We start from the raw sequence: 24550 nt of genomic DNA, 5'->3' as shown, positions 1-24550 counted from the left end.
TTTAATGAGAAAGAGAAGTCCCTGGGCTTAGTCTACCTAGAGGTAGAGACAGAGGACGCTGGACCCCTCTGCTTTGTGTTAAGGGAAGATGAATCCACAGGCTCTTGACATTATCACTAGAGAGGCAGGTGAGAGACCATGGATGCTGAAAAAAGGCGGCTATGGCAATAGCACATCCAGAGAGGAGCCTCACAAACATGGCAGGCACAGGGATAGAGAGGAAGGGAAATTCTCTGGGGATGGGGCTCAGCCGACAAGTTTTGAAAAACAAGAGGTTGTATATTGACTGTGGAGCTGCCTCCTTCTCTGTGCTGTGGTCCCTTCTGTCCTGTTCCCCTCCATCCCACACAATGGCCTTGTGAGTGGGAGTGAGGCCAGAGGGTGCCAGTGAGGGAGAAGAGCGTGAAGGCCACAGCAGAATGGACTTGGGTGTAATGACCCAGACCTTGGCTGGGGTGCAATGTCCTTTGTGATGGAAGGCCTCTGGGCAGCCTGCCAAGCATGGGCCTCAGTTTGTTTGTTTTGCTTTGTTTTTTGTCTTTGTTTTTTGAGACGGTGATCTTTATAGATTTCCCAGGTTGGCCCTGAACATGTACTTCTGCTACCTCAGTCTCTGGGTAGCTGGGATTATAGGCATGGGCTACAATGCCAGGTTCTGTTTTTGTTTTGTTTTGTTTTGATTTGAGAGAAAAGTGTGACCTCTGGGACAGCAGAGGACTTCCAGCCATTGGACCCTGGGCTGTGTTGGCAGGGATCTCTCTGCTCAGGGCTCTGGCAGGACTCAGCCACCAAACACATTCAGGTATACATATGGCCCTAAAGGCTCTAGATCTTTTGGACTCAGAAAAGTTTGAGTGGAGAATGGTAAACTTCAGGTATTAGCCTCCTATTGCTGTTATAACAAATTAGCACAAACCTAGTGGTTTAAAATAACACAAGTCTATTATATTACAGTTCTATAGGTCAGAAGTCTTGTACAGGGCTGGGGATGTGGCTCAAGCGGTAGCGCGCTCACCTGGCATGCGTGCGGCCCAGGTTCGATCCTCAGCACCACATACCAACAAAGATGTTGTGTCCGCCGAGAACTAAAAAATAAATATTAAAAATTCTCTCTCTCTCTCTCTCTCTCTCTCTCTCTCTCTCTCTCTCTCTCTCTCCTCTCTCAGTCTCTTTAAAAAAAAAAAGTAAGACATAATGAGGGGCTGGGATTGTGGCTCAGCGGTATAGCACTCGCCTAGCATGGGCAAAACCCGGGTTCGATCCTCAGCACCACATAAAAATAAAGGCATTGTGTTGTGTCCATCTACACCTAAAAATATAATAAATATTAAAAAAAAGAAGTCTTGTACAGATCTCACTGGGTACTATAAGGTGAATGTGTCCCTCCAAAATCATCTGTGAAAGCCCTAATTCCCAACATGATTGTGTTTAGAGATAGGGGTATTAGGACAGTATTAAGTTCAAGTGCGGTCTTAAGACTAGGGTCCTAATCTGATAGGATTGGTGACTTTGTAAGAAGAGAAAAATACTCCAGAGACCTGGATCACTAGCTTTCCTTGCACACTGAGGACAGGGAGAAGGTGGCCATTTGTTTTTGTTTTTTTTTTTAAAGAGAGAGAGAGAGAATTTTTTTTTAAAGAGAGAGTGAGAGAGGAGAGAGAGAGAGAGAATTTTTTTAATATTTAATTTTTAGTTCTCGGCGGACACAACATCTTTGTTGGTATGTGGTGCTGAGGATCGAACCCGGGCCACATGCACACCAGGCGAGCGCGCTACCGCTTGAGCCACATCCCCAGCCCAAGAGAGAGAATTTTTTTAATATTTATTTTTTAGTTTTCGGCAGACACAACATCTTTCTTTGTATGTGGTGCTGAGGATCGAACCCGGGCCAGGCGAGCGCGCTACCGCTTGAGCCACATCCCCAGCCCCGAAGGTGGCCATTTGTAAGCCAGGAAAGAGTCCTCATCGTAAGTGAACCCTACTGGAACTTTGGTTTTGAACTTTCCAGCCTCCAGAACTGTGAGAAATAGATTTTCACTCAGTCTGTGGTAGGTCAGTACAGCAACCTGAGCTGATTAATTATGCATGAGCCTAAAATCAAGGTGCTGGCAGAATCTTCCTTCTGGAGGTTCCAGAGAAGAATCCATTTCCTGGCCTCTTCCAGGAAGAGAAGCTGTCCTTTGGTATGAGATCCCTTTTTCTGTCTTCAAAGCCAGCAACAAGGAGTTGTGTTCTTCTCATATCAGATAATCCTTCTCTTCTGCCTCCCTCTTCCACTTTTAAGCAGCTTTCTGATTACGTGGGCCATCTGGATAATCAGTATAATCTCCCTATTTTGAGGTTGGATGAGTAGTAGCCTCAGTTCCACCTGCAACTTAATTCCCCTTTGCCATGTAATATAATACACTCACAAGTCCCAGGGATTAGGATGTGAGCATCTTTGGAGATGGAACATTCTGCTTCTCTCACCTTGACATTGAGGCTAAATCGGATTCTGATCCAGAGAAGTTGAACAAAGAAGAGTGTCTGCCAGTCTCTGAAAGTAGAGAAAGAAGAGGGTGAAAAGCCGACTCTAGAGAAAAGGAGTTTTCGGAGGAAAATCACATGGATCAAAGAAGGGATGGTGGTACCATGTCAAACACCGCTGTAGGTCAAGTTCCTAAAAAGCTACATGAAAGTCACAGTGGACCATGTTTTCCTGCACTAGTGGAGCTTGCTGTTGCACACATTCTGGGGGAATGTCCTTGGAGTTGGGAACAGCTGGACACATCTCTGATTCCAGTTGATGGTTGCTGGCTCACTCCCATTCCAGCAGGATTGTATGCTGGCTGTTTCCCCATGAGGCAGCTTTGGGGTATCTACCCATCCCCTAGCTCTGCACTTAGACTTATACAGAGAACGCTGTTGTTTCTTATAGGCCACTCCTCTGGCTATTAGAAGACACACCAGATGTCCCCTATACACACCCCCACTATATTCTGATAAAATCTTCCCAGGACTTCCTGAAGTTCTTTGTAATCTGTGATGTAGCTTTTCCACTCTTCTCCATCTTTGTTATTCTCTCTTTAGCATAATGTGTGAAGGCTTGGGAGAGGCGCAGGAAGGGGATTCATCATTTTTCTGGTCAATCATATTTAGGGTTTATTCTAAAGGAGGCTATAATCCAGCAGCCTCCCAAATTCTTTTCTTGACTTTATTTACTTGAAGATCCTCCTGATGGTGTGAAATACTACCTTTCATCTGTCTGTCTGTCTATCCGTCTGTCCATCACCTAGCTAGCTAGCTCACATGTCTTTAGATGTTTCATTTTCTGCCACTGGCACATCAAATCTTCAAAGGCTTCTCTGGTCTATTCAGCCCTTGACTTGGGCTGAGACTTCCCTTCAGACTCCTTGCTAGAAAGAAATCTTTCTCTAGTCTCTGTCAATTCCAGCTTCTCTGTCTGACTCCCTTAGTTCTTAGGATGATTGCAGAAGAGTCTTTTGACTCTGCTGTTCTGACTCCAGCACTTGAAGCAGAGATACACAGAGATATTTAGATCCTGATATTTTGGCCTCATTGCAAACTCAGATTCTGTGTCTTTTCCTTGTAAATATTCTTTGCACCAAGAAATTAACAAAAGCTAAGTAATCCAGAAGTTTCACAATGAATAACAGTAATATAAATAATCACATAAATAAAAATAGCAGTAATAACCCTGCAAGTTGTGAGGAGGGTCTTGGTTTGCTGAATAAAACTGCAAAGGATAATACAATGACTTCAACATAAAAAAAAAAAAAACATATTAACTGAAGGATGTAGGAGAATGGTGTGCCCCTCACACCCCCCCAAATCTCTCACACATTAAAGTATGCCCCCAAAGCAGGTGACAAGGAGATGGGTAAGAATAGAAAACCATGTCATTCATTATAAGGAACTATAGCAAGCCCTAATTTTACTAGAAAATTAAAGGGGAATGTGTGGGATTCTGTCCCTCAGCATTAAAAAGTAGGGCTTGAGGGGCTGGGGGTGTAGCTCAGTGGTAGCGCTTGCCCGGCACAGGTGAAGCACTGGGTTTGATCTTCAGCACCACATAAAAATAAATAAAATAAAGGTATTGAGTCCATCTACAACTAAAAATATTTTTAAAAAATATTTTTGGGGCTGGGGTTGTGGCTTAGCAGTAGAGGACTTGCCTAGCACATGTGAGGCCCTGGGTTTGATCCTCAGCACCATATATAAATAAATAAATAAATAAAATAAAGGTATTGGGCTGGGGATGTGGCTCAAGCGGTAGCACACTCGCCTGGCATGCGTGCGGCCCGGGTTCGATCCTCAGCACCACATACAAACAAAGATGCTGTGTCCGCCAATAACTAAAAAATAAATATTAAAATTCTCTCTCTCTCTCTCTCTCTCTCTCTCTCTCTCTTAAAAAAAAAAAAAGGTATTGTGTCCAACTACAACTAAAAAATAAATATAAAAAATATTTTTAGGGCTGGGATTGTGGCTCAGCAGTAGAGTGCTTGCCTAGCACGGGCGGGACCTGGGTTCGATTCTCAGCACCACATAAAAATAAAGGCATTGTGTTGTGTCCATCTACACCCAAAAATAAATATTAAAAAATAAATAAAATAAAAAATAAAAATATTTTTATAGTAGATGGATGCAATACTTTAATTTATATGTGACAGGAGAATGCAGTAAAATTCTTATTACACATATAGAGCACAATTTTTCATATCTCTAGTTGATACAAAGTATATTCACACCATTCGTGTCTTCATACATGTACTTTGGATAATGATGCCCATCACATTCTACCATCATTGCTAACCCCCTCCCACTCCCTGCCCTATCTAGAGTTTGTCTGTTCCTCCCATGCTCCCCCTCCCTACCAATACCTTTATTTTTATTTTATTTTATGTGGTGCTAAGGATTGAACCCAGTGCCTCACAAGTGCTAGGCAAGTGCTCTACCAACTGAGCTACACCCCCAGCCCTACAACTTAAAATATTTAAAAAGAAGAAGAAGAAGAAGGACTTGGGACACAGACATAGACACACATGCTCCCTGTCTCTTGCTGTATGATGCTATGTGCTGCCTTGGAATTCTACCAGTAAGAATCACCATCACCAGTACTGGGCCAAAGCCAGTGCCATAACCTTAAAGCTCTAAAAGTGTAAGCTAAATAAATCTTTTCTTGAAAAAGTTTTTTCAAATAAATAAATAAATAAAATAAAAAGAGTCCATAAGGAGTCAATGAGGCTGGAGACTGAAAAAGGAACAGCCAAGAAGAGAAACTTGCCACATCTGTAAGTCCAGCTACTTAAAATGCTAAGGCAGGAGGACTGCAAGTTCAAGTCCAGCTTGGGCAACTTAGCAAGACCTTGTCAAAAGAAAATAATGTTTAAGAGGGTTGGGGATATAGGATATAGCTCAGTGGTAGAGTACTACTAGATTCAATCCTCAGTACCCACCCTCCCCAAAAGAGGAAGAGGAGACAACAAAAGAGATTTGCAAATGACTTGGGAATGTTAAATTGGGAATATTATCAGCATACTAATACTATGTAGCATTTTTTTTAAATGCTTACCATGTATCAGGCACTGTTCTAACTACTTTCGAATCTTTATCTCATTCTATTATTATTATTATTATTATTATTATTATTATTATTATTATGTTTTGTTTTGTGGTGCTGGGAATTGAACCCAGGACCTTGTGCATTTGAGGCAAGCTCTCTACCAGCTGAGCTATATCTCCAGACCTCTTTCATTCCATTTTCATAACAACAAAAGAGGATGGCATTATGATCCTTATCCTCACTGAAGTCTAGAAGGGTTGGGAACCTGGTGGGGAGACTCAGAGGAAGTAGCATAATACAAACTATCACCAAGCTAAGTGTCTTTCTCAGAATGTCATATCACTCTGCATGGTATGGCGTCTATTCCATCAATCCCTCAGCAATGGCTCTACATACTCTCAGAAAAGACTAGAACAGAGAGTTCTTCTCCATGCTGGATGCTCCCAGCTGTGCCATGAGTTATGTGCCAGCAGACAAACCTCCCCTGTACTAGCCATTTTAGGACATTCTGGCCCCCAGACACCTGGCCTTGTCCATCCCAAGAAAACAAAGCTGGGAAATTCCTGTCTCTGCCCTGGTGGCCATATGTCCTATATCTATGACTATACTGGGAACAGCATATGAGCTCCAGGTACAGGACTTCCTAAGTCAAAGGTTTCAGGTCACACTGGCGAATCATTTTGCAAGCAAATGCTGCAGGTCTCCTCTCAGATTGGACAGCAAACAAGGTCAGCGTCAGCAGATCTGACCCTAAAAATAGGCCCTCTGATTCCAGTCAGGGTGGCCGGGTGTGTGGCTGCCACGCGCCCCAGTACCTCTTGACCCAGCCAGGCCCAGCGCACACAGGTAAGGCCCTGGGGTGGGGAGGCTGGCACCTCTTGGGTTCATCCAAGTGTTCTTTGGAGGCTTGGGAGTGAGGACTGGAAGCCCCCTTTCCTCTGCTCTGGAGCTGTGGAGAACAGCTGACATCCTTTCAGTATGAAAGACTTCTTGCTACCCCAACATTTTCCAGAGACACAATGGAATTTTCTCCATCTTCTTCCTTCTAAATCTATTTTCAGTTCGATGGCCATTTCTAAAGGGTAACAGGATGGGTCAAAGCTCATGAGGCTCTTTCTGAAGTACTGGTCATCATTGTATTGTATTTCACATTCCAACATTTGTCTGTTTAGCCTGTGGAGAGGTAAAACTCTCGGGAGGGTGTGTGGCAGGGCAAATAGAGGCACTGGAGTGATTTGGACTGTGTGTAGGGCAGCACAAATGACAAAGAAGTACATAAATCCCCAGGATGAGAATTCTCCGTCTGTTCTGAGTAATGCTAAGCATCATCTGGACAGACTCAATGAATATTTTCCCAGTCTCGGTGGGAGGACGGGGCTGGGGGTGATGCTGCCCTGGTAGAGATGGGGGGGTTGGGTCATGGAGGGACAGAGCCACAGGACCAAGACAGCACCGTGTGTGGGTACGAAGAGCCCTGTGTCTCAGGGCTTTCCAATAAGACTCTGGTATCCTTGTCCTGCCTGTGGCCCCAAATGTCGCTCACAGGCCTGGAACCCCAAACTGTTGAGACTACAGGGCTCTGACTGTTCAGGAAAGCTCAAAATATTTGAAGGGGGAAAACTCCCAAGAATGAAGGGAGGGGATGTGAGAAGCATGTCTGGAGAGGCCACCAGCCCCTGCGGGTCCCTAATATGGATGCTCTTGCTCTTTCTGTTGTCCTGACATTTTCTTTATGGTTCCTCCTTGTTTTCATCATGAGATAATTATTTTGGCCCCACCAATAAATCAGAGGACTCTGACATTTATAAGCAACACTTAAAGGGCTTCTCAGCTGAGTCCTTTACAAGGCAAGAGCCTTGGATTTGGGGTGGGAAGGGGGAGAGTAAGGGGAAGGTCAGTTAGTCCTGAAGCCTCTTCAGAGGCGAAAGCGATCTGTGCTGAGTATGATGGGAAGGCATGGGTCCTCAGCCACTGATAAGTTGGAAGTCCTGAACTGGGACATTTCAGCCTAGAGCAACATCTGGGTTGGAGAGGAATTGGGATCCTGACTGAAGGTGATTTTCCTGTGCCTGTTGTCAATTCCAGGTTAGATAAGAAGCATAAGGGAGGCTGGAAGTTGGAGGCTGGGCTATTAGCATTTCCTGGTAACCCTATTGAGGCCCAGAGGGGTCCAGCTGGGAAGGGGGCAAGCTGCCCTCCACCGTCCACAGAGCCAGGGCTGGCCTTCCCAGACACTGCAGTGCTTGTGAACTGGCAATGTTTCCTGGTGCTACTCATGTGCCCAGCATGGCTCTAAGGGTTCTCCCTGTTAAGTATTAATTCCTTTCTTCTATGACAGATGGTTGTCACTGACCTCATTTTCAGATCAGAAAATGGAGGCACAAAGAATTAAGTGGTTTGCTCCAGGTCATACAGCCTGGATGGTGTTAGGGCCTGGAATCCAATGTGTCTTAGAGTCTGACGGTGTCAACACTGAGGCCTGGAGCCCCTTGACAGGGTGAGAGGCATTAGGGGCATCTCACTTTGCTGCTCCAACCTGGCCCCTCCCCCAGGGAGGCCTGGGCTTGGGAACAGCTGCACTGAGGGCCGGGGCCAGGGATCAAAGCTCTGTTTGTCCTCAGCCTGACTACAGAGTTGACGGTATTTGAATTTCTGCTTCTGGTGACCCTTGATGGTTCTGGGCTCTTCTCTTCCACAGTAAAGAGGAAATAATGACTCATAGCAGCCTAATATGGCCATTAGATATTAACTAGCCAGAGAGAGTCCTTTCCCTTACTCCTAAAACCCTTCCTTGCACTTCACACAGGAGTGAATAAGACCCATCACCCACAAGAGGATGTTCAGGCTCATTTATGTCCCATCTCCCCTGCCACAACTTCCATACAGAGACCCTCTGCCCTGGCCAAATGGCTCCATTTGTCCTTCCCTTTATTGGACTCAAAGCACAGCTCTATTGACCTCCTTGCTGCCTCCATGATCCTGCTCCATGAAACATTCTGAGCCCACGTTGATGCTCCAAGAGTTAGATTATCTCATTTACTCCAACAACCAGTGAGATGGATTGAACACCCAAGGAAGCTAAAACCCAGTATGTGAGGCTACAGGGCCAGTGAGAGCTCTTTTCATGACTTCATGCCATTCTGCACTCTGCACGGGGGAGGGGAGCATGCAAAATTGAAAGGCCCAGGCTCACTCTCTGGAACTCACGCCCTGTGATCAGGAATAGTGAATTATCTGTTGACCCAGGTTGAGTGCTAGGCTGCTTGGACTGAGAATCCATTGCACCCTCTTACTAGCTCGGTCTAGTGCTTCTTAGCCTCTCTGACCCTCATTCATTTTCTCATTTGTAATGTGGGGATCATAATTCCCCATCAAGGAGGTTTAGAGAGGAGCTGGGGATGTGGCTCAAGAGGTATCGCGCTCGCCTGGCATGCGTGCGGCCCGGGTTCGATCCTCAGCACTACATACAAACAAAGATGTTGTGTCCGCCGAAAACTAAAAAAATAATTTTTTTTTTAAAAGGAGGTTTAGAGAGTACTTCATCACTGGCACACAACAGAAATAACCACCTGTGTGATCATTTCCCTGTGTCTGGCCAGAGCTTCAATTTCTCTACAAGCCTCTATAGCAGCAAGAAGCAGCCTGAGGGGCTGGGCTGTAGCTCAGTGGTAGAGCACTGGCCTCGCACGTCTAAGGCACTGGGTTGAATCTTCAGCACCACATAAAATAAAAGTATTGTGTCCATCCACAGTTTAAAAAAATATATATTAAAACAAACAAAAAAGAAGCAGCCTGAACTTTATGGCACCCAAAGACAGGCTTAGTGAGGAAGAGAGACCTAGAACAGGAGGAAGAGAGGCCCATGGTGAAGGCCACACTCTCACACTGTAGGAAACCCCATGCCCTTCCCCAAAGAAGGCTTGTTCTGAGATGACACTCAGTGGGAAATGGTTCTTAAAGAGTCCCTGTGCTGTGAGCGGCCGGCAGTGTTTCCAGAATCTCCAGAGGAAGCCAAGGCCTAGCTGCTCAGGAGTCAGGAACCACAACTGGCCTGGTCAGACATCAAGGCCCTTGTTTCCCTCATTGGAGCTCCTTCTCCATAGCACACATGTCCATCCCAGTCCGCTCCCCTGTCTGAGAAGGAAAGCGAGTGTGAGGCTCTGGCCTCCTCACATTTCCGGGAGGCCCATCTCTGCCAAACCAAGATTGGGTAAATCAATTAGGAGTTCATAAATTACCACCCCCAAGCGCTTTGAAACCATTTGAAGAGTTAATCAAACAAGTTCATGACATCAACGCCATCGTAGAAAGAATATTAAATTTCCTTTTAAAAGAAGGCTTTTCTGTTTTTTTAATAAAAGGATTTTATATTAATTCACATAATTGCCTCCTGTTAACATACTTGCCAGAATCCAAAAGGGGAAAAAAAAATCTGTTAAACTTGGATTATGTCTGATACATTAAGAATTAAATTATAGGCAACAAAAAATTCCTGGGTTTTCATATCCAAGTTTTAATTTTTAAAAAACCCACCAACTTTTATTTTCTAGTTGGGATCATTTGGGTAGATTTTAAATGAATAAAGACAAGTACTGACTTGTAGCAAATTAAAAATATGTATATATTTATGTATGGATACTGCTGCCAAATTCCATCCCCCTCCACACTCCAGCCGTAGGTAATACTCTACTAACAGTCATTTACCCAACCACAATAACGCTTTTACTCTCCCCCTTCTTTAAAAGCACATTCCAAGCCCGACTTGGGTGGTGTCGTGGAAGATGTGTGGTGTACACACGTTTCAATGCAGACTGTTTCCCCACAACCCCAGTGCATTAGCAACATAGATGTGAACAGATAACAGAATACCTTAGGAGGGAAGGCAATTTTTTTTTTTTCCAAAAATTAGATTATAGACTGGTCTACTAGGCCAAAAGTCTCTAGAAGGAAAAGACCTCTCTGGTCCAGCCTGTCTCACCTCTGCCTGAATCCCTTCTCACACTGGCCTGGCCCAGCCTTGGGCACAGGGACACGTGAGCAAAGATTTGGAGGAAGGTCAGGGTCTAACTTGTGAAATCAAGTCAAGGAGCAACTGATGGTGCTTCCCATCCCCACCATGACCCCCACAGAGTTCCCCAGATGCTGGCTGATTTAATCTAAACAAACACTAGGCTAAGGGGAAGTCCAAGTCACTCTGACATCAAAGGGTGGGGGTGGAGAGGGGTACTGCCCTCTGCATCTGAAATCAAAAGGAAAGAAGTTTCCAGAGGGATTTAGCCTCAGAACCCCACACTTGCAATAGTCTCTTCTGAGGCCCTATACCTGTTTTCTTTTTCTTAAAGAAATCATATGAGTTTCAGGACCCACAGAGTCTGGACTTCCCCTGGATTCCCAGGAAATACGAGGGCCTAGACTGCCCTCCTAACACAACTGAGGCCTGGATCCTGTCCTCAGAGACCTCTAGGACAAGACCTGCCTTTTGAGTTTCCCACTTTACAGGAAGGCAACTGGAGCCTCAAGAGAGGAGTGAGGAACATTGTCCAGGCCTTGTCCCAAGGGCTGCCTTTTTCGGTCTTGGCCCACAGGTTTAGGGTGAGCATCTTCTACATATAGAATAATTCTAAAATAGAACTTTTGTTTTTATCCCTCCATGTGCTCAACTAATACATGTTTACCACAGAAAATTTAGAAAAGATGGTTACTTAAAAAGAAGAAAACAAGGGCTGGGGTTGTAGCTGAGTGGTTGAGCACTTGACTTGCATGTATGAGGCACTGGGTTCCATCCTGAGTACCACATAAAAAAACGACTAAATGAAACGGGGATATTGTCCATCTACAACTAAAAAAATGTGTTTAAAGAAAACAGAAGAAAATAATAATCACAATTTTTTTTAATATTTATTTTTTAGTTCTCGGCGGACACAACATCTTTGTTTGTATGTGGTGCTGAGGATCGAACCCGGGCCACATGCATGCCAGGCGAGCGCGCTACCGCTTGAGCCACATCCCCAGCCCCAGTAATCACAATTTTATTGGCCTCAAACAAGCATATAGCCAGTGTTAACTTTTTGGACATGTATTTTTGTATAATAATGGGAACATACTGTATATGTTGTTTCATAAACTTCTGGTCTCTTCTCTTCACTGGTACAAGACTTTTTCTTTTATTTCTCAGAACCACCACAAACATGGCTGCTGTGTATAACAGTTTTGCAGAAGGTTTAGGGTAACAGCAAGAGGGCTGATGCAGCCAGAGGGCATCACCACGTTGACTTTGGGATTCCCTGCTACACTAGCTGCTGGATGTTTATCTCCTGGAATCTCTTTATGTGGTCTCTGGTCCCAAACCCTCACCCATCAAAGGGCCCTCTCATATCCCTTCTGGAATATTCTAGAAAACTCAAAAACTCTTGTTTTACTACATAGAGCAATTTGTTATCTGTACTATTTCCTAGGTCTCCTGTCAGAGGGACCCTCAAACAGTGTTTTTGTTAAGTAAGAGGCCTGTACTGTGGGTCTTAAAAATGACAGACTTTCTTTACAAGCTCTTTCCTAAGCACGGCTTCCTGTCCAGTCTCTGCAGACTCAAGGGCTCCACTCAGAAATTTAATTTTCCCACTGAAATGAATTATGCATCTCTCCACCGTACTTCTCCCATCTTCCACCTTAGAAAACTGAATAGTACAGGTTGGGATTTTTTTTGTGTTTTGTTTTAAAAGGCATCTTTACCCTTCCAGTTACAGCTCCATTTTATCAAAGAAACCGATACTCAGGGGGAATGACATGGGTAAATCCAAGTGTCCTCGGTGATTACAGGAGTCAAGAGAATGGAGCAGGCCCTGTCACCGCAGCAAGAAATAAAGGGGGAACCCAGACTATTCTGTTGGGCTAGCACAGTTAAGAAATACAGACATGGTTGTTTATTGTAAAATATGATTATTTTCTGAAAGAAACCCAAAATAGAAAACAGGAAAAAAAGAACCCACCACTCATCCACAATATTAACATTTTGATGCTTTGTTTGTTTATTTGTTTTTCTAGTTTAAGAAACAAGAAAATGATATAAAATTTTGGTTTGGGGTTTATGTTTGGTATCAAAATTATTGTTTTGAATGCAAATCAAAATATTTCCTCCTTGGGCAAAGGAAACCTTTAACTAAATACAATCTGTGCCATCAAAAATTCCTGGAAATAGCTCTCCAAAGCAAGGCTGCTGCTTCACGGAAGGAAACGACACTCAGGCTTTAGTGGTCTGAGTACTGCTCAGCCTCTTACATTCTCTGCTATTACAATATATTTCTTTTTTTCTTCTTTAAATTTTTACCCTTAGTTAACAAGTAAGAATTGTGTATATTTATAGGATCTAACATAAAGTTTTCATATAGGCACACACCATATCCTTACATTTTTTAAAAATTAGCCCTATCTTAGTTTAGATTCCCTCAAAAGGAAACCCCAAGACCAGGATCTGGGTGCAAACTGTTTATCTGCAGGGTGCTCCAGGAAGTGTGAGTGGGGCGTGGGGATCCCAAGAGGAGGATGGATGTAAGTGAACAGGTCACCTCTCTGGGTAACTACGGGCTCTAGCACACAGAAAGGCCTCCGGGGAGAATGTGTGGGGAAAACTTTAAAATTGGTCCACTCAGGGTTGGGGAAGCTGGAGTGTTTATCTACCAACTCCTGCCCCTTGTTCATGATAACTTCTGGAGTGTTGACTCTGCTCCTCCTGATCAACTTAAAGACCAAAAAATACCTTCCAGCAGGGAAACACAGCTGCTTGAGGTCGAAAGCCACTTGTATGTAAGGAAACTGTCCACTAATGCTCAGTCACCTGACACAGCAAGAAGATCATCTGCTATGGCTGCCTACGCTTAGAAATCAATAGATTCCTTGCAAAAATCTGACTTTCTGGCTTTGCATAAAATCAGAAAATCTGGGCTTGTATTCCTACATGGAAGGACAAGCTGCTGCCACCATCAGAGGGGACATTTACTCTTTATTGTACCACAGTCTCTACCACTCCCTAACGTCTCTAGTTTAGGGTCAATAGTCAAGTTATTGCTTGTGTTTTTTTTTTTTTTTTTAACATCTAAACACTTCCCTCAGCTATGTTATCTGCCTGGCCCCTCCATGAAGGGGACAAGTTGCCTACCCTCGAGGAAGATGCTCACACAGGTCAAGCAGACCTCAGAGTTAGCATTTGATTTCCCAGGACCAAATCTTTAAACATGAAGCTGCAACAGGAACCCGGAGGCCTCTCTTGACATCTTGCCCAGCTCTCATTATGACATTTTAGCCTGTGATTGATATTGTATGTGTCACAAAGACCTTGGCAGTTAATCTCTGGGTCGAATCTATGGAAACCAAACAGAACAGATTTGTCTTCCCCTTCCATTCTGGCTGTGATCTGGAAAACAGACTCTCTTGGCCTCTCTGAGAATTAGAGATTTGGGAGCCATGCAGAGAGGGATGCACACAAGCTGCCTTTAGGATTTGGAAAGATTACAGGTCTGTGGTTTCTGGACGGCTCCATGCTTTGTTCTCTTCCCCCATCAAATCGGCACGACGGAGGATAATAGATCCCAGAGCTCCCTCTGCGTGCCAAGTTGCTCTGGGTAGACCGCACCACTTCCTCCTCTGTCTGGAAATCCAGCCGAGGCTTTCAGCACAGAGGTGGGGCTGGGTATGGCTCTCTCCGCAGTATAATGAAGGAGGACTGGCCTCACCCAGGGTGAGGTCAACTTCAGTGATCAAAAGAGACAGGCGGAGGTTTCAGAATGGAAGTGACTTCAGCATCTCCCTAAAATTGTCTCTTCCCAATCCTCCTTTAGTGGCAGGCAGGGTTCAGAAGGGCATAAACCACCACATTGAGGTACACAGTGCCCAGCTTCTACTCACTTCACTACGAGAAGAGTGGGAACCTGGAGGGGCTAAGTTTCAGGCCTCTTGGAATTAAGGCCCCCATGGGCCTGCAGCAATGAAAGCTGTGATCATGAACTTAAGAGTTGGGGGTGGTCTGTGTTGGTTTCTTCAATAGAAGCTTCAGCCACCCCTTGAAATAATTTCTCCCTTCCCACCTGGAAACACCAGCAGACAGGTCTCAGAGTCAAGTTCAAGCCTGACCAACCACTGGCTGGAAGAAGCAGGGTTCATCCTATTCTGGGCTTTTCACCCCTGCACCTGCCTCTGGATCAGCCAGAGCCTCCGTCCTGCTTCAGCAGCTCTGGCTGAGTTCCCTAGCAAGGCCTCACAGGCCTTTATCTTTCATTTACCCCTCACGAAACCATTCCTTTGTTCAACACATATTTCCCAAGCACTTTCTACACTTCAGACACTGAGGCTACAAGGATAAACACTAAGGAGGCTCGGACCAAGGTGGCCCAGCCTTTCTCCTTCAGGGCCTGCACTTGAATTTTGGAAAGCCAGACCTTCCTCAATGAGAAGAATGGAAAGCATTTAGACTGAGCACTCTTAACTATCCTTCTCGACTGTTCCTTCACACACACACACACACACACACATGCGCGCGCGCACTTGCTTTCTCTGTGCATATGTGTGTGTGTGTGTGTGTGTATAAGATATATGTATATTATACATATATATTTCAGTATTGGGGATTGAACCCAGGGATGCTCTACCACAGAGCTCCATCCCCAGCCCTTTTTTTTTCCCAGAAGGGGTCTTATTAATTTGTCCAGGCTGCCCTTGAACTTTGGATCTTCCTGCCTCCAACCTCCCAGTAGCTGGGACTACAGGTGTGTGCCACCATGCCTGGCAGCTCCTTGACTCTTGAGTCACTTCTCAAACAATTAATTTCAACCTTGAGTGATTGTCAGACTCTCCTGGGAGTTTGTTAAAATACAGACTTTGAGGCCCCAGTGTACAGCCCAGGAGTCTGTTTTTAGGCCATGTCAGATGACCCCAACAGGGGTGGTCTTTACATCACACTGAGAGGTTCTCCTCTGCTCCACGTTGCCTTCACCACCCCATCCCAGGAATCAGTGTGTTGCAGGAGGCACAAATCTTGGCTTCCAAGATCCCCACAGACACACACAGTTAGCTCATGATCCTTTAAGGCATCAACTATGGACTTGAGAGAATCAAACCTGAAAGCAGTGGTTTCATCCCTTTCCTCCCCCCACCCATTCTTTTTCTTAAGAAATTAGGTCTCTGAACTCCTGGGCTTAAGCAATCCTTCTTTCTCAGCCTCCTAGGTAGCTGGTACTATAGGTGTGTGCCACCTCATGGCCAGTGCCTCTTTTAAAATTTTTATTACAGATCCTTCCAACCCACATAAAAATAGTACCACCCTTGAAATCACCATCCAAGCTCAACTATCCCCACCCACAGCCAATCCTGCCTCACACACCTCCACCAAGACCCCACCCTCCAATATGATGTGATTGCATTTTCAACTATATTGTTTTTAATGCAAATCCAAGACATTGTATCATTTCATCTGTGAATATTTAAGATAAGGCCCTGTGATCCTCTGAATCTCTTGCAAATGTCCCATCAGAACTAGACCCTGAAGACTTTGCTGAGATTCACCAGTGTGTTCTTCCATCAGAAAGCACATTATGAAAAAAAATAAATAAATAAATAAACAAATAATAAATAAATAAAAAATAAATAAAAAAAAAAGAAAGCACATTATGGCTGGGCACAGTGGCATATGCCTATAATCCTGAGGCTGAGGCAGGAGGATTGATTGTGAGTTCAAAGCCAGCCTCAGAAACTTAGTGAGACCCTAAGCAACTCAACAAGACTCTGTCTCTACATAAAATTCAAAAATAGTCTGGGGATGTTGTTCAGTGGTTAAGCACCCCTGAGTTCAATCCCTGGTACCAAAAAAAAAAAAAAAAAAAAAAAAGAAAAGAAAAAAAGAAAAGCAAATAATGTCTATTATTCTTACATTGTTAGCAGTCAATGTTCAGAGCCTGGCCCAGTAGTTCATTGGGAATTGTAAAAATAGTGCTTCCTTCCTACTTTATTATCTGGAATACATTTTCAAAGAGAAAAGTTCCCATATCTGCCCAGTACAGTTTTTATCAGAAAGGAAGAATAAATGTTAGGTTGTTTTCCTTCATTTATTTATCTCAAAATAATGAGCTAATTCTCAGCACCTTCCAACAGCAAATAATTGTTTTAAGTATCTTTACCATTTAAGTGTTTCATGTGTTTCTGTCTGCTGGAGTTGTTGTTACTTTGGTGTTGGGCCTTAAACTCAAGGAAGCTTTTCACTGAGCAATATCTCCAGCCATTTTTATTTTTTATTTCAAGACAGGGTCTCCCTAAATTGTCCAGGCTGGCCTCAAACTTGTGATCCTCCTGCCTCAGCCTCCTAAGTTGCTGGGATTCCAGGCATATGCCTGGCTGCTGGAGGTTTTTTTTTTTTTTTTTTTTTTTTTTTTTTTTTAAAGAGAGAGTGAGAGAGGAGAGAGAGTGAGAGAGAGAGAGAGAGAGAGAGAGAGAGAGAGAGAGAGAATTTTTAATATTTATTTTTTAATTCTTGGCGGACACAACATCTTTGTTGGTATGTGGTGCTGAGGATCGAACCCGGGCCGCACGCATGCCAGGCGAGCGCGCTACTGCTTGAGCCACATCCCCAGCCCTGCTGGAGGTTTTTTATTTTTATTTTTTTGTAGTTGTAGATGGACAGAATGCCTTTTATTTTATTTTTATTTATTTATTTATTTTATGTGGTGCTGAGGATCAAACCCAGTGCCTCACACATGCTACGCAAGCACTCTGCCGCTGAGCTACAGCCCCAGCCCAGGAGTTATTTTTATTACTCATGTTCAGATTGTCCTGTTCCTGAATAAATGGAAGCCTTTGCAAATTTTACTGAGTGGTCTTTGATCCTACTGGTCTATGGAACCACTAGCCCTTTTTTTTTACATTCTTCAAATCCCTGCCTGACCTTCCTCACATTGTATTTTCCATTACTTTCCCTGTCAACAGACTAAGGCCATGTGCTACAAACACCCTCAATTTACAATTTTCCTCATCTGTAAAATGAGGATAATAATAGTGCTCTCCTTATAACAGTTATTCAGATTGAATGAATTTCTAACTGTAAAGTACTTGGAATAGTCGTCTGGGACAAAATAAGTTTAAGGACAGTCCTCCCTCAGTATTATGGAGAATTGGTTCCATGACCTCTTGAGGACAGCAAAATCTGGGGGTACTCAATACTCAAATCCCTTACATAAAATAGTGTAGTATTTGCATTTAACCTATGCACATTATTCTGCATACTTCACATCATCTCCAGATTACTTACAATACTTGATGCAACATATATGCCATATGAATAGTTGTTATTTTTTTAATTAATTAATTTATTTTTTTATTGGTTGTTCACAACATTACAAAGCTCTTGACTGAATAGTTGTTATTGTTTAGGGAATAAAGTAAAAAAAAAGTCTGTACATGTTCAGAACAGATGCAATTTTCCTTTTCCTTTTTTGTACTAGGGATTGAACCCAAGGGTACTTTACCACTCAGCCTCATCCCCAGCCTTTTCAATTTTTATTTTGAGACAGTGTTTTATAAGTTGCTTGGGGCCTCTCTTAAATTGCCCAGGCTGGCCTTGAACTTGCAGTCCTCCTGCCTCAGTCTCCTGAGTCAATGGGATTACAGGTGTGCAGCACTACACCAGATCAGTTTTTCTTTTCTGAATATTTTCAATGCTGTTGGTTGAATCATGAATTTGGAACATGAGGATATGGATGATTGACTGTATTTGTCAAGTAAATAACATTCCCTCCCTGCCACAGGCCTATCTCTATACTCCTCAGTCATTTCACCCTTTTCTCCTTCCCTCTAGTCTCAGAGCATGAGTACAACTTCCCTTCCCTGGCTGTCTGGCCATACATGTGCCATTAACTTGGCTCATAGAACACACACTGCCCTATTCCACTGTGAATTCATTTCCTCAGGGACAATGGAAACTCTTCTTCTGCATTCCACTAGCAGAGCCTGACAAGCTCTCCAGACATGTTTCAATCTGCAGACAGAACAGCTCTTAGCATGAATATCTCTTTTGACTCCCTGATAAACTAATGCAGCAATGGCCAGCCTCCTGGTGTGAGCCGTGAACATGACCCCAACTGTCCTAACAAGCTGGCTATCCCTCCTGTAGCAGCTTGCCTCCCACCCCAAGGCTTCTGAAGCCCTGCTTCTGCCCTTGGCTGTGCAGAACCTGAACAGACCTGCTCTGGGCTTGGCCATGTGCCCTTTCTGCTGGCCAAGTGTTCCCTGTAGCTATCAAGCATGCTACAGTCCTGCAACACCAGGGGCTTCTGAACTTTCCTATTTGAGATGAAAATGGCCCAAACTAGCAGATTCCAATCAAATGACAGAAAAAAATAGGCACCAAAGAGGGAGTAAAGTCTAGAAGCATGGTGGAAAGGGACTGGCTGTCTGGAAGGATTTTGTGAGCCCAAAGCCTATTCTGAGTCAGCAGCAAATTAACCTCAGCCCCCAGTACTCTCTGGAAACACTGGAATGTTGAGGAGTGTTGTTTAACTGCCATCATGGCTGGCCTTGCTCACCTGTGTGGCCTGGGATAATCAAGCAGGAGGAGAGCAAGCCAGGGACTCTTCAGCCATATTTTAAGGTCAGCTTCTTCCCACCTCTTTCTGTAATGCCTGTTCCTGACCTTAGCATTCCCTGCTAATCCCCATCCTGACCCTCTCTCATGACCAGCTGCAGAAAGGAAAGAAAATCCTTTCACTTCAAAATGACATCTGGAGAAGCGAAGACAAGCCTCAAGAATGTCTACCCATCTGCCAAGAAGCTGTCCCTGAAGGCGGAGGAGGAGAAAGAGACAGAGGACTACTGCACCCCTGGAGCCTTCGAGCTGGAGCGTCTCTTCTGGAAGGGCAGCCCCCAGTACACCCATGTCAACGAGGTCTGGCCCAGGCTCTACATTGGCGACGAGTAAGTACCCAGGTTCTTCACTTTGGCCTTTTTTTTTTTTTTTTTTTTTTTTTTTACTGTGTGTAAACCATATCTTTATTTATTTATTTTTTTTATGTTTTCACATTTTTTTTCTTTTTTTTTTATTGGTTGTTCAAAACATTACAAAGCTCTTGACATCATATTTCGTACATAAGCTTCGAGTGAGTTATGAACTCCGATTTTTACCCCAAACACAGATTGCAAAATCATATCAGTTACACATCCACATTTTTACATAATGCCATACTAGTAATTGTTGTATTCTGCTACCTTTCCTATCCTCTACTATCCCCCCTCCCCTCCCCTCCCATCTTCTCTATCTACCCCATCTACTGTAATTTATTTCTCTCCTTATTTTCCCATTCCCCTCACAGCCTCTTATATGTAATTTTGTATAACAATGAGAATCTCCATGCAATTCCCCTTTTCTCTCCCTTCACTTTGGCCTTGCTCAGGAGAAGGCAGCAGCTCTTCCTCAGGTCAGCGTCATACCTCCCAGGAGAGCACCTTGGCCTTCAGAGTTGTTCTCTGAGAATTCTATTAGTTAGGGCTGGGTTCATCTTCATTTTACAGAAAACACAGAAAAGGGGCATAAGCAAGATAGAAGTTTATTTCTCTCTTGCATATAAGTCCAGGGGAAGGCAAGCTGGGGCTGGCATGGTGACTACATGATCAGCAGGGACCCAAGCTCATGTGCTCTGTTCTGCCATCTTGAGGGCCTGGCTTCCCTCCTCAAGGTTGCTGCAGGGTCCCAGACTGCTTATATGCCTCTGGTCATCAACTGTAGGATCTAGAAAGAAAGAAGGTGGAGGGAAAGGAAAACCAAAAGGGCAGTTTTCCAAGGAGAAGTCCCACCCAGGACTTCCCCCTGCCCCTGGCTACAAGGGAGGCTGGGAAGTGCAAGTGCCATGTTTTTAGCTGGGTATAATAGCAACAAGACTGAAGTCAATCCTCAGGTTGAGAGCATAGGAACACCCAACCTATGTGTCTGAAAGGATGGTAAGCCTGTCACCATCCCCCTTTCTGAAAAATGCCTACTGTCAATACTACTTTCTACTACTAATGGCTATTATTTATAAAACCCTGTATGCTGGGCACTTTACTAAGCACGTTGCGTGCATGATCTCATTTTAGCATCATGTCAACCCGACAAAAAACATTATCTAATTACTCCCATTTTAAAGGTAAGGAAAATGAATGGTTGAGTTATGCCCATAATATGCTAGTGGAGAGCTACAGTTCAAGTGCAGTTCTTTCCAAACCAGAAACCTTCGTCATAACTACCACTCCAAGCCCTCCCACTCCATCATCCAGAACTTTGGGGCAGATGGGGCAGGACCCCTGTGTGTGATATTAATGCACATCTTCCTGCTTGAAATCTAGACATAAATTGCTAGCCATGAGAATCACTCAAGGGTAGTGTTATGGTGTGGATATGAAGTGTCTCCCAAAAGCTCCTGTGTTATTGCAGGAAGTGAAATGATTGGATTACAAAAGCTGTAACCTACTCAGTGGATTAATCCACTTGGTGTATTAATCATTCCAAAGGACTTCTGTACTGGGTGGTCACTGTAGGTAGGTGGGTGTGGTTACAGCGTAGGTCTCTGAGAGCATGCCCTTGGGGATTATCTTGTCCCCTGGCTTCTATCCCACGCTTTGCATCCATCTTGAGCTGAGTGGTCTTCCTCTGCCACGGCATTCCGCCTTCCTTGGTCCCAAAGCAATGGAGTCAGACAACCATGGACTGAGACCTCGGAAACCATAAGCCAAAATAAACTTTTCCCCCTCTGAGGTGTTCTTGTCGGGTGGTCTGGTCATAGCAACAGAAAGCTGACCAACAGACAACCTCCCTTCCTTGTCTTCTTTTTTTGCATTAATATTTTGAAATGTGAGAAATTATAAAAATTACATGCCTTTTTATACCAAATTAAACAAAATAGGGGTTATAAAGAGAACTGCATAATCTGTCTTTGTCCCCTCTTAACTCTACTGCTGACCAATATTAAGTTCACATGCATGCTTCTACACACATTCTAACACACATTCAATGTGTGTTCCTGCAAATATTAGGAAACATTTACCTGCATATAAATGACCTGCATATCTTTTAAACATTTTTTTTAAAAGGAATCATACTATACTTACTGTTCTGCACTTTTCATACACAGTATAACGGCACTATGATTATACTAATCATTTCCCAGTTGAGAACATTAGGGTAATGTAGGTGAGGGTACACATGAACTCTCTGTACTGTTTTCTCTTTTGAATTCAGTTTTATTGGGATATAATTCACGTACCGTAAAATTTATCCTTTTAAAGCGTACAATTCAGTGGTTTTATTATACTCAGAGTTGTGCAACCATCGTCACTATCTAATTTCAGAACATTTTTTTATTACCTCAAGAGGAAACCAGGAGTCCGTAAGCAGTCACTCCTCATTCCCTACCTTGCCCCAGCCCCCCGGCAATCACCAATCTATCTACTTTCTGGTTTTATATGTTTACCCATCCTGGAAGTTTCATATAAATGGAATCATTCAATGTGTGGCCTTTTGTGATTGGCTTTCTTTCACTTTGCATATTCTTCAAGGTTGATCCAACTTGTAGCATGTATTAATATTTCATTCCTTTTATTGTCAAACAGTCTCTGCACTATTTTTTTTTCCTTTGGTACTGGGGATTGAACCCAGGGGCTCATGCATGTCAGGTAAGCACTCTGCCACAGATCTACATGCCCAGTTCTTTTTAAATTTTTATTTTGAGATATGGTCTCATTAAATTGCTCAGACTATCCTCAAACTTGCAATCCTTCTGCCTCAGTCACTTGAGTTCTAAGTTCCTGGGATTACAGGTGTGTATTATCATGTCCAGCTCACTGTATTATTTTGGAAAATTTTCTGTAAGTCTAAAATTTGTAAAAAAATAAATTGTTTCTTTTAAAGGTAAACATTCACTTTGACCCAAAAATATCACTTTAAGAAATGTAATTGGGCTGGGGTTTTAGCATGTTTGCCTAGCATGTGTGAAGCACTGGGTTAGATTCTTAGCACCACATATAATACAATAAAGGTCCACTGACAACTAAATACACACACACTTTATGTGTGAGAAAAAAAAAATATATATACACACATATATACATATATGTGTGTGTGTGTGTGTGTATATATATATATATGAAATATAATTCACAGAAATAACAGTACCAATACATAAGGAAATATACACAATAATGTCTATTATAACATTGACAAAAAGAAAAGGAAAAGGGACCTAAATTTCTCAGCTTTAATGATGAAATATTAAAGAAATGTAGTAAATCTGTTTTCTTACTGTAAAAGTAAAATATGTTCATTATATGAACAGAAAAGTATTAATTCCCTACTTATAAAAGGGTAGTAAAAGAACTTCCTCATAGGGTTCCATGGTTATGTGAGTATATATATATATAAAATAGTGCAGTCTCTAGTACATGGTGAGCACTCCATAAAGATTAGCTATAGTAATAAAAACAGTGGGTACTATAAGGAAGAAAACTTTTCAATCTCCCAAGTCCATATTGCAAAGCTACTCCTATTAATACTTTAGTATATTTCTTCTTAGACTTTTAGAGTATTGTTTTTGGTTGAGTGATTCATTTTTATATAGTTGTAACTGTATCCATTATTCATTTTATCTTTTTCACATGGCTTCATTCATAAGCATTCGTCCTTATTGCATGCACCTCATACATTTAATTATAATAGATATAATGTACCAGATGGACAGGAGATTGTTCATTGAACCGGTTCCCTATTGTTGAACACATTGCTTATTTCCATGTTCTCACTTTCATAAACAATGCTGCAGTGGACATCTCTATGCATAACTATTTTCCATATGTAGAATTATTTCACTAGATCCAAACCAAAAATGTACAAGGGAGGGTTCGGGGGAGAGGAATTAAGGAATAAGGTGTTAAGACTTATACCATCTCTGCGTCTTCATCCATGTTATTCCCTGCTCTTCACCTCATCTCAGTGACCAGATCCTCTGCAGAAGTATGTTTTTTCCCTCTATATTTTATATATTATATGTATCTTGCCTATGGCTTATAATAGTAACAACAACAATAATAATAGCTACACTGTATTGAATTCTAACCCATGTGTCACACTTTGTGCTGGGCATCATTTAAATGCTACAACCACCCTATGAAGGATATACCATTATTACTCCCATTTTACAAATTGGAAAACCAAGGCTCAGAGAGTTCATCTTTTTAGTCAGTCAGTAAGCATTTACTGAGCAACTTACTGGGAACTGTGGGAAATAAAAAGAAGAAACTGAGACTCAGCTGGGCTTAAGTGATCAGCCCAAGGTCATACTACTAGTAAGTGGCAGAAATTATGCTCAAAACCCAGATCAAAAAAAAAAGTCACCAGTAAGAGAAAGACACCATTTTATTTATAGATGAGGAGACAAGATATATAAAGAAATATATCAAGGAAGTGGAGTGGAAAAAGAATGGGATCTGAGTCTTGGATCTGCCAGTTACCAGTTTTGTGACCTTGGACAAGTTATTTTACCTCTTCACTTTACAAGGCAACCTTATGGGACTTACCTCATGGGGGAAGATTGAATGCATTAAAATAAGTGCTAGAGTAGTACTCGGCACATAGTGAGTGTTCCATTAAGTGTTTGATATCATCATGAATCTAAGAAAGATCACAGCAGATAAATTCTAAGCCTGGTTTTGGAAGATGGATAGGATATCAAAGGAATTTCAGAGGAAGCAGAATGAGAAAACACAGAAGAGAGAACAAATAGGATGATTTATCTGGAATACAGAGGGTGACTGCGGCAAGAAGAGCACTTTCAGAAGGTCTGACTAATCCAAACTCTACCACTGTGTGGTCAGTTTCAACTAGCTGTGCTAATCCAACAGGCCACCCTGGCATCTCAGTGGCCTTCCTCAACAATGGTTTATTTCTCACACATGTTACAGTCCACAGTGGGTCCGTTGTGACTACAC

General features: G+C 42.9%; 1 protein-coding gene across 2 annotated transcripts in view; it reads left to right on the top strand.

Moving 5' to 3' along the window:
• Nucleotides 1-6261: 6261 nt before the first annotated feature.
• The window catches only part of DUSP29 (dual specificity phosphatase 29), a gene marked incomplete at its 5' end in the record, with an annotated part of 39616 nt that continues 21327 nt past the window's right edge, over nucleotides 6262-24550 (top strand). The window contains 2 exons of one of the 2 annotated variants that reach the window (XM_081267044.1): nucleotides 6262-6412; nucleotides 19280-19513. In XM_081267044.1, the coding sequence (XP_081123170.1) occupies nucleotides 19314-19513 (200 nt within the window). Of the gene's footprint in view, nucleotides 6413-19271; nucleotides 19514-24550 lie in introns of those variants that run through there. The other variant, XM_081267043.1, reaches the window with a different exon arrangement.

Source organism: Spermophilus citellus, assembly GCF_964194105.1.
Source record: "Spermophilus citellus genome assembly, chromosome: 15".
NCBI classification, from domain to species: domain Eukaryota; kingdom Metazoa; phylum Chordata; class Mammalia; order Rodentia; family Sciuridae; genus Spermophilus; species Spermophilus citellus.
The sequence above is the reverse complement of the archived record's forward strand: the minus strand, read 5'-3'. Positions and strand labels throughout refer to the sequence as shown.